The sequence below is a fragment of the Macrosteles quadrilineatus genome, unplaced genomic scaffold, assembly GCF_028750875.1.
Source record: "Macrosteles quadrilineatus isolate MER2022 unplaced genomic scaffold, UCM_ALF_1.0 Scaffold_9__3_contigs__length_116548681, whole genome shotgun sequence".
Lineage (NCBI taxonomy): Eukaryota > Metazoa > Arthropoda > Insecta > Hemiptera > Cicadellidae > Macrosteles > Macrosteles quadrilineatus.
Window position 1 is genome coordinate 93,316,183 of NW_026542602.1, and position 18,001 is coordinate 93,334,183.

The 18,001-nt window shown below is 32.7% G+C and overlaps 1 protein-coding gene across 3 annotated transcripts in view; it reads right to left on the minus strand.

Moving 5' to 3' along the window:
* Positions 1 to 14,427: 14,427 nt before the first annotated feature.
* Positions 14,428 to 18,001, minus strand: part of LOC129003805 (kinesin-like protein KIF23) — a 32,018-nt gene continuing 28,444 nt past the window's right edge. For all 3 annotated transcript variants that reach the window (XM_054432115.1, XM_054432113.1, XM_054432114.1), the window contains 3 exons: positions 17,680 to 17,753; positions 16,523 to 16,727; positions 14,428 to 15,971 (listed from right to left, as the gene is read on the minus strand). In XM_054432115.1, the coding sequence (XP_054288090.1) occupies positions 15,789 to 15,971; positions 16,523 to 16,727; positions 17,680 to 17,753 (462 nt within the window). In that variant the 3' untranslated portion in view covers positions 14,428 to 15,788. The remainder of the gene's footprint in view (positions 15,972 to 16,522; positions 16,728 to 17,679; positions 17,754 to 18,001) is intronic.

Consider the following 18,001-nt stretch of genomic DNA (forward strand, 5'->3'; position numbering starts at 1 on the left):
GGTCGTGCCTAGCGTCCTAGTACAAAAAAAAACCCCAACTTAATCCAGGTTGAACTGGAGTTGGTGTATGTCATTTTGGTTTTTGGTTACATAGATGATGAAAATATTTGGCATTGACGAAGGGGTAATGTTATTTCAATGATGTCCTATAATAGGCCTAAATACATTTTCAGTTTTAAAATTGGCTTTAGTTGTGTAGAAAAAGTTGGACATATTAAAACAATTGTTAGAAATATCGAAATTCTTATCATGGCTAGTTCAATCCTCCAAATGCACATATGGGAAGTATTCTGGAAATAACTTACACAAAACGTATTTAGTCATAACAATACATTACACAAACTAAGTTGGGCAACATTGTTGCTAATGAATAAATGTTACTTTAAACTAATGAGTAAATTTAGGATTTTCACCTACAGGTCTATTAGGTAAACATAAACTTTACACAACTTACTCTGAGGAATGGCTGAAGACTGCAGATGGTCAAACGGATGAACTATCAAACCAGGATGAGCCTTGAGTAAACCATCCAGCACTTCTACAGCCAGAGCATTCACCATGCGTGTAGTTTTGGGATCATAGCTGGGAGTCAAAATTGCACAAAGTAAATTTGAGTAAAAAGAATATAGTTTAAGTTACTAACATTGTTTTTATGCATCAAAATCAAACATAAGTATCGTAATATACGTTGTTGAAGACAATTCTGTGGAATAGGTAAAAAAAGACCTTAAGTATAAACTAAGAACTACAATTTTTGCAAGTTTGATGTTACACTACATGGAAAATTAATTTGATATCACATATCACACATAATCCTTTACTACTGTACTTAGCTCTCATGTGTGCTATGTACTAAACTTCCACTACTATTCACATAAGTTTTCCATAGGTCACCTATTTTTTCATAACCACTTTGAACTAGCCTACACTGCTTTTAAATTAATTTCTTAAGTAGCCTACAAGTATTATATTATTACAAAATACCCCCGCCGCAGCAAACCTGCAGACTAAGCGAATTTCCATTTGACTGATTGGATTTACACTGAAATGTCTACTTAAAAATATAACATTTATTCCGGATTTAAATAGAATTAGTTTAACACGTACTTAGGTTTGCTGCATCAGGGAGGGTAAAAAATTGTTTTTTTTTTTGTAAAATGTTAATAGTTAGTAAGAAATAAAAACATTTTCCAAATGTGATCAAAATATGTTCATAAACAAGCAAACTACAACAGTTTACTTATTCTCCATAAGAATAACATGGGAATTTTAAATTTACAATTTTTTGGAATTTTCTCCGTAACCGTTAGGCGCATAATAACGCTTCAATATACTAAATTATTTGTTTTTTTAAGCTCTACAAAATGGTTTGGAAATAAATTGCAAAATTTTAAGTTTTTTGGGTCAAAAATGGGAAAAACCTATTTTTACCCCATAAAACCCCCCGTAAACACCCGTTCACAAGGTCCGATCATGCTGGATCGCGAACTCGTTCGAATAAACGTAGGTTTACACGTTTGTACCAAATTTCATCAAAATCGGATCATTTTTGCTTGAGTTATCGTGCTGACGGACACATATATATATATATATATATATAAATATATAAATATATATATATATATATATGAATTTGAACGGATGGTGTTTTTGGCCTCTAGGGACCTCAAAACGAATAAAAAAATCGGTCCCGCGTCCAGGTCTTACTATGAGTACTACGGTAATAGCTTATTCCCTATATGGGAAATTCGCTAAAAGTAAAAATCAAACAGGAATCATAAAAAATAGGTATGCTAATATTTTCAGATAGAGCAGATATTCTTGGTCTTGTTTAATTAAAAAGCAAAAGACAACTTGGAATAATACTAGCCTATATTTAACATTGTACTTACCTACTTCCATATACACCCATTTGATAAAAAGCCTCAGTAAGGTGTACCAATTTCTGTTCTGGAAACTTGGATTTGTGTGTTTCCATGAAAGCTTTACACAGATCCCAGTGTTCGGAGTCATAATTGCTCTTATATTTGTTCACGTCCCAAGGGAAATCTGATACTATCCATATTCCAGACATGGTAACTAATAGTTCATCAAGTGCAATCTGAAATCAATGCTGAAACTAATATTCTATAAGTAACAGTCGTATCACTACTACAACATAAAACTAACACAATACAGTTTAATGCGCAGCATTTTTGAAATTATAATTTATTGTGTTTGTAGTACTTTTAACAAAGTGCATAAACAGTCTGGAGATAATATAAATCAACAACTCGATTCATTATAACCTAAACTTTACCTTCCTAATCTAACCTAACATCAAAACACTTAATACAGTCACGAGTCCGCATAACACCCAACCTACCCACCTCACATGTCTAAATAAGAACTTAAGTAGTTCATAATCAACACTCAGTTGAATTTATAAATGCCTCTACATCTTTGTATAGGCCTAAACTTACTCTTTGTCATACAGTCTAACCTTGATATAACGAACCTCGATACAACGAATTCCTTGATATAAAGATTTTTTTTTAAATCCCCTAGAACTCTCCATAAGACACAATGTTTATTTTACCTCTACATAACGAACAAACCATAACAACGACCTTGATTTAACGAATTTTTCGTGATTTCGGCTAAAATAAGACACCTCAATATAGCGAATTTATCATTGTCAGAACCTCTACATTGCGAATTTAACCTCTGCATAGCGAATTGTCTACGTCTTTCCCTCAATATAACAAATCCCCCACCCCATTATTGTTTTTGAAAAATCTGTTTCTTTATCAAATGAAATGGAAAGGTGACGTCATCGCTTGCGCTAACATTCGTCTGCTCCGTTTTACACATCTCTGTCTGCTGTCGCTGCACGCGCTATGTTGCAACTGAGAACTAATTTAATTCACTGAGGACTGATGACGACGTAATGTTTAGTAAGCTGTGATTGGGTGATAAGTAACTAATTTATGGTGAATTGTAAAATTTTTGGATAAAGAGAAACCTAAGAAAGAATATAAAAACAAAACCAAAGAGAAAGAATAGCAACATCGTTATTTTAACATTCCTTTTTCGAGTGTTTTTATTATCTTTAAGTTGGCTATGATTATACACTTTTATAATGACTTATCTAATAATTTATTGTATTGTTTTCAATGCGATTTGTTTCAACTAGCAACACCAATGCTATAGTTAATGATTATTATTGACATTCCTCTGTTGTGATAAGTCAGTACTGTACTGTAAGTAGCCTACAGGCCTATCACGAGCAGTAGCTTACAAAACTTTCTACTACTGTTTTGTTTTGTTCTTTACATGGTTTATGACTACGCAATACAGTGTTTTGCTAGGTTTTAGGAGGGTTAGAACAAGCTGTGATTTTAAACTTACAGTTTTTTAACCTGTACCAAGGTCAATGCCATTTTCATGATTGCGCAATATTCAAGATCCCTTCCCTTTTTTATTCCGGATAGTTTAGGTTCTACTGTACAATGTAAACACTGTACTGTAAAGTATTGTAGCCTTTGCAACTTTAATTGTGTTGTAATGATGTCTAATCCCGACCTATATTGACCGAAGCTGGTTCTGAACCTCGACTTAGCGAAATTCCTGCAAACATAACCTCTAGGCCTATATAACGAACCTCGTTTTAACGAAATCCTTGATATAACGAATATTCAGTTCGGTCCCTTCAGATTCGTTATACTGAGGTTGGACTGTATTAGGCTTCTTCTTCTTCCCTAGACGAAAGACGGTCCTTTCAATTTCAATCATTCATGTTTGTGTTGGTCAGTCAATTCACAGTAAAGTTATGGTTATAGAGACCAGCCGACAAGAGGCATTACATTAATAAACTTCAAAAAATCGTAGTAAATTCAGTTTTTGTGGCAGCAGAAAAATTTTTGCACCATTATTTTCAGGTAAAAATCTAGTTTCCAATGATATATAACTTACTATAGAACGCTTGGTCACCTTCAAGTAAATAATTACCAAAATGTCCCCCATTTAAAGTTTTCTCTAATTCTTACCGTTTCCGATAGGTATCCCAATGGTGGCCTCCTTGAGTCGATCACCCTGTATAATGATCCAGAGTTAAGTTATGTTGCTATTTCTAATTTTTATGATGGGTGGTTTAAAAATAATAATATGGTATACCTTTTTGAATTGTAGGTAGAACTAGGATGAAAGCAACTTTATTAACTTAGGCCTAAATTTTTCAACCAGGCCTGGGCCTATACAGTAAATACTTACTTAACTTACACTAAGTTAGTCAAAAATCGGCTGCACTTTACTTGACGTCCTACACTCATTCGAATGAAAATATCGATCAATATATCGTTTAATCGATTGCTTCATTCGATATATCGTTTGGTTAGTTAGGTAAGGTTACCTAACCTAACTAACCAAACGATATATCGAATGAAACAATCGAATGAAAATATCGAATCGAAAGAGTGTAGGACGTCAAGTAAAGTGCAGCCCAAAAATCCCATATCCACACCCGCGGGCAAGGCGCCTAGAATAAATAGGCCTACCTAATTGCCAAGTAAAAATGACAATCTTTAACACTTTTAACTAGGCTAACTTATACACTTTTCAATAAATAGGTAGATAGCGCACTTACTTATTTTGGTACTTCAATATGCCTATGTAAAATATTATCTTCAGTGGGCCTAATAACAAAAATGTATAACCTCACTGTTTGGTATGAAACATAATTGCATGGTTGTGTAGTAGTAGTAAAAGTAAACGAAACGAACGAGTAACGCCTAACGTTGTTAAAGACAACGTAGTACAAATAAGAAAGAGAGTAAAACAATTAGAATTAATCAAAGTACAATTAAGTTACATGTACAAACGCAACACCACAATCATAAACCTTCAGTACAGTAGTCACTCACCACAGTCCAAAGTTATAAGTCCAAGTCCATAGACCAAAACAGTGACCAAAACCAAACAAACAACACAAACCACAAACCCAATCACAACGGCGAACGGCAACAACGGCAACAACACATGGATGGAACCAATGGAAGGAAAGGAAGTAGAGTAGACTGAAGAAGAGAACAGATTGAGAGTGAAGTGAAGGAGTGGGACTGGAGACTGGACTAGCATCTCAGTTTTCCCACCCGCAAACTGATGAGAACCTTTTCTGCAAAAGAGTGGGTGATTGTGGGAGATTTGAAAACCAACCAAACTTGCTGATAATATAAAAAAGATATAAAATAAAAATCGAATGAAGGTTTACTTACAATTAATTTTTAATTATAAAATTAATTTTAAAATATTTAATTATAAAATTAAACTGTCATAACCTAGCCTAACCAACCAAACTTGCTGATAATATAAAAAAGATATAAAATAAAAATCTAATGAAGGTTTACTTATAATTAATTTTTAATTATAAAATTAATTTTAAAATATTTAATTATAGAACAAAACTGTCATAACCTAACCTAACCAACCAAACTTGCTGATAATATAAAAAAGATATAAAATAAAAATCTAATAAAGGTTTACTTATGATTAATTTAATTACAAAATTAATTTTAAAATTTGTTATTTAAAAAAATAAAATTATAAATGCCTCAAATTCTAACAAAAGATGTACAGTTAAGAAGTGTTCGCAATTTAAGCCAAACCTTGGACAAAAAGTTAGAGTTGCCGGCGGGATTTGAACTGGGGACCTCTAGATCACGAGTCCGACACGCTATCAACTACGCCACGAATCCCAATGGAATCACTTCGTCTCGTTACGGTAATGGTGTTCCCTAAAGAGCAGAGTGACGTCACGCCCCCCACTCCTTCTCTAAAGAGGTTCTCATCAGTCTGCGGGTGCGGAAACCGAGACGCTATAGTGGGACCGAGTGAAGAAGGACTCAAGCACGGCCGCCTTTAACTACAGGCCTGGTAGAATTGGCAACATCGCAAGTGGTGTTGTTCAGTGACATACGTCCCATAAGATAACATGGCAGACAGTTGACATCCGCTCATTAATTCGCACTTTATTGATTTAATTTTTAATTTATGAACATAAATTTATAAAAATGTTGAAAATAAAACATACAGAATTGAAAATTGAAACAATAAAATATGAATTAAAATCTATATCTGTACATTTTTAAGCAGAGTCAATATTGTCATAGTCCAGTAATCAATCTTTCGTAAATACACAAATACCATTAGTTGCTTCCAAAAAAATCAGCTGTTTCAACACCACTTGCAACGTTGCCAGTTCGAAGGCCGCGGCCTACTCAAGACTCAATGACGGGACGGAGACGGCTATGCAAGCAAGCATGCAATGACAGGCCTACCAACAAAAGGAAGGAGAAGGTAGGGGTATAGTAGGGGAGATTCAGATCAGATCAGTACTGTATCAGAATCAATATTGGATAAAGAAAATATCCCCGCCGCAGCAAACCTGCAGACTAGAAGAATTTCCATTTGCCTGATTGGATTTACACTCAAATGTCTCCTTAAAAAATATCACATTTATTCGCTATTTAAATATAATTACACAGTACTTAGGTTTGGGTTTCCTGCAAAAGGGAGGGTAAACAGTTTTTTGTTTGTTAAATGTTACCTAATAGTTTAGTGAGTGAAAATTTAAGAACGTACCTATGTTCTCAAGAAAAGCACTTTATATGTTTATTTTTTCGAAACTTTTTTATTTTTTTATTTTATTAACATTTTAAATTTCATCAAATGTCCATGGTAACGCACTATCTTTGGTTATTATTATTTTTTTTTTTTTTATAGAACATCTTTATTTTAAAAAATACGAAATTCTGTCACAAACATAACAGACGTAAAAATGAATATAAAAAATAGTTAATGTTAAGAATATGTTCTGCTGTAAATACATTTAGTTTTAGGGCCATTTTGCAATTAACAGCTCACTAAGCTTTTGGTATTAATATTTGGTCTTTCTAAAAAAAATTAAAACTAAAAAATTTTAAAAACCTAAAAAATCTCTTTAAGTTGTTGTAACTCCAAACAACCGTTCCCAATATATGAAAAAGCTTCATGTTTTTAAAGAAGCGTCCTTTTTGTGTGTAAAACATTGGAAGTTGATGATATATCATTTTTCAATTTTTTATGATCCAAATCATGAACGTTATGGTCAGGGACAAGTGTTACGGTCTGGAATTGATGATGAAAGAGAATCACTATATTGTTTTTTTTAGATAAAGCATAATCTATTTTTAGAACTAATAGTTTTATTTATAATTATATACAATATAAGCGTTACCTTGTATAAGGCAATAAAAATACATGTCAGTGCAAACATAGTTCAAAATCTATTTTTTTATGTCCTTCAATTAATTAATTGTACTGTTATAAGAAAAAATTGTGTTGCAATTAAACTAAACTGTGCAATTTACAATGATGTTAAAATTTATTTTCACGACCAAAACACAGTACAATGGATAAGGCTATTTTGGTCGTGAATAAACCTGTGATGGTCGTGATACCACGGTTGTGAAATCACGTATTATTTGGCTCTTTTCTGGTGGCAGCCCTACATCTCATGTATGATGAGGCAAAGTGCATTTCTAGGTTAACGTAGCAATTACAATATAATAAATTAACACCATGTTTAATTCATCAAATAACTACGTACGTGGAAACACAAAAAAACTACAAATTTAACTTTATTAATCTTGTACTTACTTTTTTACTGCAAAACCACCGGCACAACAAAACTAACGCACATCCCGAACCAGTCAACCAGGAAAAACTAACCGGTATCGCCGCCAGGCTTGCCATGTTGTGTTCCAAAGTTGCAAATTTTGCCATTATGGTCCGGACGTCAAATCGAGGGACAGACTTATTTTGCCATGGCAGTCAGTTCGCAATGAAAACAAAATTATTATATACTCCTTTTTTGTAAGTTTAACAACTATTGATTTTGATTACATAAAAATATGGCATTATATATTTCGGCATGAATAATTTGTCTAAAAACAGGGTGAAAGTTGAAAAATGTACCCTATTACATGTAACCACGTGATGGTCGTGAATTTCGAGACTTTACCAAATAAATATGTGTAACATGTTGCCCCCGTCCCAAAAAATATTAAAACACATATTAATAAACTACAAATACAGTATCTACGAAGTAAAAGGCCAGGAACATTAATACGTGCGTTTCAAAATCCACTCTAGTAAGATATGAATGCATTTTCCAAATTTGATTAAAATATGTTCATAAACAAGCAAACTACAACAGTTTACTTATTCTCTATAAGAATAACATGAGAATTTTAAATTTACAATTTTTTTGAATTTTCTCCGTAACCATTTGGCGCATAATAATGTTTCAACAACATACAGTACTAAATTATTTGTTTTTTTAAGCTCTGAAAAACATTTTGGAAAGAAATTGCTAAATTTTATATTTTTTGGGTCAAACATGGAAAAAACTAATTTTACCTCATAAACCTCCGTTCCCATACTTTAATCATGATATGGTTCGCGAACTCGTTAGAATAAATGTAGGTTTACACGGTTGGTACCAAATACACCAAAATCGGACCATTTTTGTTCGAGTTATCGTGCTGAATTTGAACGGATTGTGTTTTTTCAAAACGAAAAAGTAAATCGGTCCCGAGTCCAGGTCTTACCAACCATGAGTACCGGTACTACAGTAATAGCTTATTCCGATAAAATATATCGATTACCATTAGACCTATTTTGTATTTCAACAATAATTGTTATGAATAAACTTAAGATGTAGGCCTACCTTTAGGGACATATTTTCGTGTACTACCCTGCTGACGAGCTTACTACGTTGAACAAATTACTATTTCAACGAACATGTGTGTATATTTACTGAAAGAAATAGTTGCAGAAACATTTTCTAAATAGCTATTGGATATTGGGAATGTCAAAATTAAAATATACCACGCCATAAAAGAGATTTCTTCTTGCTCTTACAATCACCATTAATAATTCACAAGGGCAATCCCTGACTATCCCTGGTTTAAATTGAGAATATGCATGCTTTTCACACAGACCGCTGTACGTTGCGTGCTCACGTGTTGGTATTTATGTATAGGCTACACCTAATGAAAAGGCACATTTTTCATTATCGTAAACAACAAATTACTACCGTATTTAACAAATAACAGTTGTTTAGCGTAGCAATGCAGCGTGTGCCAGGTAAAGCTATAAATAAACTGTAAAGTTTGTTATTAAAATGTGTGTTTCTATTGATAACATTACTTTACTTTAAAGCCAATTTCAAACAATAGTTTTTTATTTCAGGAGAAAATTTCAAGTAAATTTCATACTCCACACAACCTTGCTTGCAATATTCATCCAATAGCTTAAATGATGAAATAAAATAGAAGTAATTCCTTTTTTACTTGATTTCACTTTTTTATTACATCCACCATAAAGATGCTTTAAGATGTTTTTAAATTAAGATAAATTAAACATTTTCTGAGTCCACAATCAGGCACAGAAATCTTAAGAATGCGTAGTTTTGCATTGATATGTTATCAACAATATAGCAGCTAGAACTTTATGCTGTTAATAAAATGTAAACAGTGTTTTGAATCTTACACTACACTCAACCATGTGGTGGTGTTACGTAACATTAAACGACAAGAAATAAGTTAAACTTTGATAACGGTAATTGGTAATTTATAAATACATAAGCTAAATAAATAATTTTGAGTGAACCTATTTATTAAACGATACAAATGAAGTTTACCTTTGATAACTGTAGAAATGGCAAAAAAGTAAATTGTATGGTTTACGGACATCCATGTTAGAAGTGGGTTTTGGTTCAGTGATCTGAAAAAAGATTAATTGAGGTGTCGATGAAGCAGAAAAACTGTCATGTTGGATAGTTAAGGAGCGTCCATCCGTAAAAGTTTGATAGACTTTTAAAATAGTAGTTGGTGCTTTGCCCAAAAAATGATATATCTTTAGGAAAAGAGAGAAAAAAAACTGCACAATGTTTTATTTATCAGACTACAAGAATTTTAATTTTTACAATCGAAAATCGGATGAACAATATAGATCAAAAAGTCATCATGTTCGCTATCCAAAATTAAATTCATTGTTCAAATATTTGTGCGAGTTATTCGATGAGTATTGTAAGTTTGGTTCTCTACATGGACTCCGATATATCAGAGACCCATCTCTTCCGAGGATAGAACAATTTTTTTGGCTTGGAATATTCCTAACATGTCTTTACATTAGCGGAATTGTTGTGAAAAACACATACTTGACAGGAATGACCAATGAATTTCAACTGGTATACAACCCGAAGATAACACCTATTTGGGATATTCCATTTCCTGCGGTAATAGTGTGTTCTTCTTCACCTGTAAGGAAGTCGTTTTTTGATTTAGAAAAGCAGAAAGATGCAAAATTCACATTCTTTAGCAAAATGGTTTGCTTAAATCCATCTCATTTCGCATCAGGAATTTACAATAGTAGTATTGATGAAGAGTTTTTTGAATTCTTAAGTGATGCAGCAACACCTTGCAAGGACATGATTGTCAACTGTTATTGGAAATCAGAGAAAATAGATTGCTGTACTTTATTCAAACCTATAATTACTATGATGGGACAATGCTATATCTTCAACAGTTTGCCCGGAGAAATAATGTATCCATTCTACAATCCTCCACCTGGTGAACAATATAATTTTTACGACAACTTGAAATTTTGGGATGTCGATAACGGCTACCCTAAAAGAGTTAGAGGACATATTGAAAAAGTTTATCCGTTGTGGACTGATGTTGAAGGACCCCTGATGGGGTTAACTATGGATCTCGTTTACCCCAAGGAGGAATTTCAGTTTCAATGCTCTGCAACCCACACTGGGTTCAGAGTTTATGTCTACCCACCAGACAAGAGTCTAGAAACTGAAACATTTATCAGGGTCCCTCTCAATGTACACTCTAATATAAAACTATACCCTACCCAGGTCCGCACTGAAAATTCCCTTAGATCATTGACTATCGATGAGAGGGATTGTGCATTTTTAGACGAGGTACAACTAGAATACTTCAACTTTTACACTCGGTCTTCTTGCATTGTGGAGTGCTTCACCAAAATGTCACTCCAATTATGTGGCTGCGTACCTTTTACATCCAACAGGATAGTGGGGACCCTCGACTATCCCTACTGCAACGACTTATCACTTCACTGTTTATATAAAGTAAGAGATGAATTAGGGATGATTCCATTAAAAGGAAAATCAACACACTTAAATGTAACTGAAAGTTGTTTATGTCCCTTCGGTTGTTCTTGGATAAGTTTTGATTCCCAAACTAACTTTCAAAGACTGACAAACCAGAACTCGTTATTTCCTTGGACAGGTCTCAACAACAACACTGGAAGTAACATTGCTCGAGTGTCAGTTTATTACGGAATCGGTCAGTTCAATACAATAGATCGTCAAAAAACATCAAATATTGACATTACTCTCAGTAACTGTGGAGGACTTCTAGGATTGTTACTTGGATTTAGTTTAATGAGTCTTTATGAAGTACTGTACTATGCTATAGTTCGACCTATTAGAAAAGTTACTGGAATTTTTCTTGCAAATATATGTGAACGGTAGGTCTACTCATTGGTGTACTTTGACTAAGAAACAGGAATTTAGAAAAAGGCTTTGATAAGACTATGTGTAAAATTCTCTGAAGTTAGACTTAGTTTCTTTTTAAGGAACTTGAAACCAATTCTTGAATCATATTTTTTAAGAAGACAAGTTAAATTATTAGAGGATGGCTAACTAATATAATTTTTTTTGGATATTAAAGTATTGTTATAAAATTAAAGGTTATGGAAAAATTACTGAAAACTGTACATTTAAGATTCCCATGTTAATCTTATGAAAAGAAAGATAACTGTTGTAATTTGCTTGTTTATGGTTATAGGGCTATGTTGATCAAATTTTTAAAATTACGTAGTCTGCAGGTTTGCTACATGTAAATCAAATAAATTTCGATGCAAAAATAAACGTTACATAAAATGCTTTCTATTATGTCTGAAGGAATATGGTCAGATTTATTCACTATTTAAAAGAGTAACATTATAGATTTAACGAGTATTTAGGTTTGCTACTGTACAAGGAAGCAGAGTGTTTTTAATGACAAAAAAATGTTTATAATGTGGTATAGAAGTTTAAAGCATCACAAAATCATACAAATTTATTAAATTTAATTCAATTTCATCACGTAATTTTGAAATAAAGTCCTAATAAACTAAACCGGCTGCACCTAACTTTACGTCCTACACTCATTCGAATGAAAATATCGATCGATATATTCATTATTCGATATCGATTAATCTATATCAAATAATCGTATTTACGATTATTTTCAATTGATTTTTAATATCGTTTTAAATTATATATCAGCTGCAACTATGATCAGTTAAGTTAGTTTATCTCAACTTTGTCAAAAAACCAGACAAAAACCAAACTACAAATTATAGCCTCATTCATGATACTAAACGTAGTTAAAATATTCCTACTATTGAAAAAATATTTATCTTTACTACTTGATCAATCTAGTGTTAGTTTCACGAATGAGAAACTCGTGGTTAGTGATGTTTATACTGAACAAGTACATTAATGTCAAAATATTTACAAATCCAAAGTGAGAATTTTCAAAAAAGGTGTTTTTCAATGCATTTATAGAAAGTGAGTGTGGTTTAGATAATTTCTGAAATCTAAAATTTACCTGATTTTCACCTCGTATTCTAACTTTCATATCTTCGTTACAGATGTCACATTTAGGCGTACCGGTATCAGGTACTAATCCTTGATCTTGCATCCATTTGAAACAATTTTCAGGATTGCATCAAATACTCTGACTAAATTCTCGATAATTCATGGCGAAGTTCTTTAAAAATGACTTATACAAACAAAAATAATGAAATAAACAAATACCCCCGCCGCAGCAAACCTGCCGACTAAGCGAATTTCCATTTGTCTGAATTGATTTTCAGTTAAATATATTTTACTAACATTAGGTTTAACGAGTACCTAGGTTTGCTGCTACAAGGAAACTAATAAAGTGTGTTTTTGAGTAAAATATTGATAGCTTAGTACAAAATAAATAAATTTTCCAAGTTTGATCAAAATATATCCATAAACAAGCAAACTACAACATTTGACAATATTCTCCATAAAAATAACATGGGAATTTTAAATTTACAATTTTTTTATTTTCTCCGTTACTAATAATTGAACAAAAATACTTTTATACACTAAATTATTTGTTTTTTTAAGCTCTTTAAAAAGGTCTAAAGAGAAATCGGGAAATTTTGTGTTTTAAGGGTCAAAAGTGAGAAAAACCAATTTTTACCCCATAAAACCCCCCGTAAAGCCCCGTTCCCATGGTCCGATCGTGCTGGTTCGCGAACTCATTCAAGTTTATCCCGCTTTACACCTTTAAACCAAATTTCATCAAAATCGGACAAAAATTACTCAAGTTATCGCGTTCACGGACATATATATATACATATATAAAAATTTGAACGAATGGTGTTTTTGGCCTCTGGGGACATCAAAATGAAAAAGTAAATCGGTCCCGGGTCTAGGTCTTACCGTGCCACCTACGGTAATAGCTACTTCCCTATAGGAAAATTCGCTAAAAACCAATGCAATAATTGATGTATAGAATACCGTAATCGAAATAGTGAGTAACCATAATATCGATATCAAATAACCGATATATCGATCGATATTTTCATTCGAATGAGTGTATGACGTAAAGTACAGCCACTAAACCTGCTTACACTAAACCGTGTATAGTCATCAGTCATGCGACACAGAAATAGCAGGCAATTTTATCGTACGATCATCCAAATAGAAGATTGGATGGTTGAAAATCAAAGAATCGAGACTCAACTATATATAGTAGGCTATTAAAATTGCTAAATATAGTCAGTCAGTACTTTTAACTCCTGAAATGATCAATTATTCAAAACAAAATTAAAATATGTTAAGCTATGAAATCTAAGTTTAAAGTTTCAGTTATTACATACAGAAGACAAATTTTAAAGTACCTAAAGTACCTCATTCCAGCAAAAGATAGATTTTTCAGTAAACAGCTCTAGCAATGTTTCAGTTGCAATTGCAAATACCAAAACATAAACTACAGTTCACAATTACTAGAAAAATACCGGTATGGATCATAAACATAAACAAATTACGTTGTTGGCCCGAATCCTATACTAATAGCATTGAACATATGTTTTGGCAGTTCCATTTAAGCAATGTTAAATAATGTTTATTTTCGGGCCAAAAACGTCACTTGTTTATGTTTATGATCCATACCGGTATTTTTCTAGTAATCGTGCTACAGTACCGTTTTGAAAGTTTTAGAACATAGCTAGGGTGAAAAGATTTCAGAACAATTATTGTTAATAAAAGGAAGAACAAGAACAACTCAATCTGTAGAAAATAACTGCTATAAGTTTATTTAAAATATGTAATCTCTGAAATAATAGTAAATACAAATATAACACATTTTTACACAGTTTTTGTTCAATATGTCATGGTTTTAAGAGAGCAGCAGTTAAAACTAATTATTCAGGCTATCGAACTACCAATAGTAAAAATTAACAGTTTAATAGCCTACACACTCTATTATCACTTAAAAATATAATCTAGCTATTTAACACATGTTTCTTTGTTACATCATTTAATTACTTTTATTTTTTACTAAGGCATATAAAGTGTAAGCTATTTAAAATAGTCAAAATACTAGACTTAGACAATATACAATGGACAAATCTTTATGGTTTGAATGGCACAATGATTTTTATTTTTGAAAAGATCAAGAGTTAGTAACAAAAGAGTAGTTCTATGTGTATATTTCTGGATTGTACGTTAAAAATAATATACTTAAGCCAATCTTTAAATGTGAATCCCATGATACTTGTCTGCAACTAAAACACTTTTGACAATTTATCATAACATTCTTGAAATCTATCTCATTAGAATTGCATTATCTTACAAGCTAATTTATCAGAAAATCTACAAAAAAAAAAATAATGAAACAGTCAGTCTGGTAAAATGGATGACTTTCAAACCTTTAAATTTCTAAAATAAGTTTATGTATGTGCTATTAAATGTATCAATATCAAAAATACAAAATTATGCTACTTGTTCGGTTTCGAACTTTTGGACTAAAATTATTCACCAAGAAATCCTAATAACAATGAATGTATACATTTTTGAAACTCTTCGGTACCAGGAACTAACAAGATAATAGTGTAAAATAATTTATTCTAGCATGGTAGTTTTTTTTTTTTTTTGAAGTTCTTTACTTCTATGTCTCTAATACAAAACTATGTACATAATCAGGCACTTCAAAATGTAGTGTAGAGAATTCATGAAAATATAAAAAAGTTCAGTTCAGTTTACACTGAAACCCAGATAGTTTTCTTTCATTTCTAAGCTAAGTTAAACTATAAATCCAAGTTTATATTTAGAATTTGTGCCACATAGCCACAACAAAGTTATATTATTCAAATCACAGAACCATTGTAAACGTTTCACAATAATTATAAGAGAGCTTTATATGACATAAAAAAGTGAGTCTTTAAGATAAAGTGAGTGTTAACCGTAAAAATACTGTTATAAGGTGTACCTGCCCTTAATCACTGTTGTTTAACACTTGATTAGGCCGTTATTGCATTAAAATCTATATTTGAAAGTACTGATACATCCAAATATCAAATTACGAAATAAAATTCAAAGGAGTATAAACATGATATATAAAGAGAGCAACTTATCACTTGATGAAAGCCTAGTGTTTGGACCGCTTGGCGTGGCCTTCGATGGATATAATACACTTTTCTTGCGTATTCTCCTGAACATAGTTGCTGCTGCGTTTGCGAGTAGGGGAGTCGGCGGGCGACTTTTGTTTTAAAATTTCCACATCATTCAAAATCACCTGAGCTCCGCCACTGCAAGTGGGAATAACATCACCCTGCAAAAAACAGGATTAATGAATTAAGTCTTAAGGTGGTTTACATTCAGCATTTGCTGCATACTGAGAAGCTACTCATTGAATCATAACTAGAGTGTATGGGTGTTTCGTCTACTTGTCATTTGACAAACACCAGTGTCGGTGTTTTCCACAAAAGAAACAAACACACTGCTCTGAAGGTGAGGATGTGTGGGCACCTCTAAGTTGCAAGTAAGTAAACACCAACCCAAGTAGCTCGCCTCTAGTTAAATGTTCTGCGCTCAGCGAATGCCGCTTTTATGGACCTGCCTTTAAGGTACTAGTATTCTAATTTCGGTGTATAGTATAACGTTTTGTCTTTATTCATCCAGAGAGGACTCTTTCCCATTCAGATAAGCCTGCTTTCCTCACAAAAAATCTTATAACTCTTTAGTCAGGTAGCTTACCTCAATTTATCTTGACAGGGTATATTGGAAGCTTGTCTTTCTATGACAGTTATACTTTCAAGATCATTTCCTGACACCCTATGACAGAAAAGATTTAATGTTAACCAATAGCAATATCTCCTGTACCTTGTAAAAGCAGGTCTCCAGATCCCCGTCACTGTCCTGCTCCTGTGTCATCAGACAATACTTCTCCTTGTTGTTGAGATCACTAGGGTCAGTCAGACGTGTAATACTCCTGCGGCGAGGCAGGTGAGGTTGCAGTACAGTGTTGAGAGATACAGGAGCACGAGGTCTGTGTTCCAGCCACCTATCCTCTCCTACTGATCTGGACCTGGAAGCAACCATAGTTTCAAGTACAGTACATGTATTATCAGATATCATTATGAATGGACGGGATTGTACTTTGAGATTGAGACAGGTTTTTATTTCCTTCCTGACTTTTAAGGGAGGAACAGGACAGGATTTTCCACTTGTGATCGCGACAAAATTTCAGACACTTAGAACAGATCACGCAAGGAAAAAATCCTGAATTAAACGTAACTCCATCCAATGTCGCGTTCAAAATTTCAGGACCCGTTCATCTCTAGTACTACAACACATAAAAAATTATATAACACTTTACATCAAAATCAACTCAATTAATATTAAGGAAACAAAACTCATATAAATATTGAATTATTAGTTTTCTAATATTCAAGGTTATGGAGACAATTCGTTTCAAAGATTATCACAGCATATATTCTGCGAATCTTCAATCTTTTTGTACCTAACAATTGAATAGTGAAAAAATCTCAAATTTGATTTTGAAACAGCTTACAATAAATTTTAGAATACCAAAATGTGTTCTTAGAAATTACATAACAAATATTGTAAAAATCAATGTTTTCTGATAGGCTACTTACTTTCAAATAACCCAAAAACTATATTCTAAAACAAAATTTTTGATGGTGGGTACATTATTTTATGAGTTTAAATTTTCAGCAACACTGTTTTCACAAAAATCATTCAACCATAAGAGTAATAAATAGTTTGCTAAACATCCATGTCCTGCATTTGCAATAATAGTGTAAGCATACCCAAAAAACTTAACATTATTTATGATCTAAAAATCATTAAAAAGGAACTAAAACTTCTTAACATCTTTATTCAGACTCCATTTCATTTACTGCCTTGAACAAACGCATGCGTTATGATTGCAAGGACAAACAGTGAGTGTAACTAAATATGAGATTCAGTAGCTAAGCTACCTCTGATTGCCTGACCTAGGCTAGAGTGAGACTAACCTGCGGAAGCGTGGGTTGCTGACTGCTGGTGTTCTGGTGTGAGTCGCAGGAGCTGGAGTGTTGTACATAGCAGCCTGTAAAATACATATCACTAGAATAAACATACACAGAATAAATATATCTACATTATTAAAATAATTTGTTGGATTTTTGTATTCCACAAATTGACCCCTAAATATTTAATGTTAGGCATATTGGGTACCAATTTAAAGCTCATCTTATCCTCTAGATGTGCCTTTTGTGGGTTTGGATGATATCCCATCCAAGCCCTTTGTTGTATAGGCTTTTAAAATTTCAGAGTTTGTGTCGACTTCTGTTGTCA